At 63.8% G+C, this 873-nt stretch overlaps 1 protein-coding gene across 1 annotated transcript in view; it reads left to right on the top strand.

Moving 5' to 3' along the window:
• RAD9A (RAD9 checkpoint clamp component A) overlaps positions 1-671 on the top strand; it is a gene marked incomplete at both ends in the record, with an annotated part of 1,278 nt that extends 607 nt beyond the window's left edge. Inside the window, 4 exons of the mRNA XM_014309272.1 lie at positions 9-89; positions 161-225; positions 301-402; positions 482-671. Coding sequence (XP_014164747.1) covers positions 9-89; positions 161-225; positions 301-402; positions 482-671 — 438 coding nt within the window. The remainder of the gene's footprint in view (positions 1-8; positions 90-160; positions 226-300; positions 403-481) is intronic.
• Between the last annotated feature and the right edge of the window lie 202 nt (positions 672-873).

Raw genomic sequence — 873 nt, 5'->3', positions numbered from 1 at the left:
TGACGGAGCTGTGGCTGGCTGAGTACGAGTTCCAGTCGGTGGCCGTGGCCCCGGGCTCCCACATCACCTTCTGCCTCAAGGAATTCCGTGTGAGTCCCCAGCCAAGCCCCCCAGCCCTGTGTCACCCCCTGGCCCCCCTCATCCTCCCCTTTGTCCCCAGGGTCTGCTGAGCTTTGCTGAGGCCTCCAACCTGCCCCTCACCATCCACTTTGACGAGCCCGGCAGGTAGGAGCGGTCACCATGTCCCCACCCTGTGCCAGCCCCATCCCTGGCACCCCCTCAGCCCCTCTGTGTCCCCAGGCCGGTGATCTTCACCCTGGATGACACTGTCCTGGAGGTTCACCTGGTGCTGGCCACCCTCTCTGACCTGGAAAGCAGCTCCCAGTCCCCTTCCACCAACGGGTGAGTCCCAGATGAGCCCTCCAGCGGCCATGGGCAGGGAGCAGAGTGACCATTCCCAATCCTGCTCTGTCCCCACCAGCGTGTCCCACCTGCCCGCCCCGTCAGACGACTTCGCTGACGACCTGGAGTCCTACATGGCTGCCATGGAAACCAGCGAGGGGTGCTCAGAGGGGCCCCCCAGCCCCACCTTCCCCCTGCGCACCCCCCAGCCAGCCAAGAGCAAACCCCAGCAGCAGGAGGAGGAGGAGGAGGAGGAGGAGGAGGAGGAAGGAGCTGCTCCGTGCCAGGGAAAGAAAATTCAGGGGTCTGAATGCCAGCCCTGAGCTGAGCCCGCTGACGGAGCCGTTGGGTCCCCCGGGCAGCGCTTGGGTTTAATTCCCCGTTTTTAATTAAAATGGGAATTTTTGCGGGTCTGGTGGGAAGGGGCAGATCCAGGGGTGGGATGGGGCAGATCCACAGGTGTTGTCTTAC

The sequence above is a fragment of the Geospiza fortis genome, unplaced genomic scaffold (assembly GCF_000277835.1).
Source record: "Geospiza fortis unplaced genomic scaffold, GeoFor_1.0 scaffold450, whole genome shotgun sequence".
NCBI lineage: Eukaryota > Metazoa > Chordata > Aves > Passeriformes > Thraupidae > Geospiza > Geospiza fortis.
This window is presented reverse-complemented; position numbering and strand designations above follow the sequence as displayed.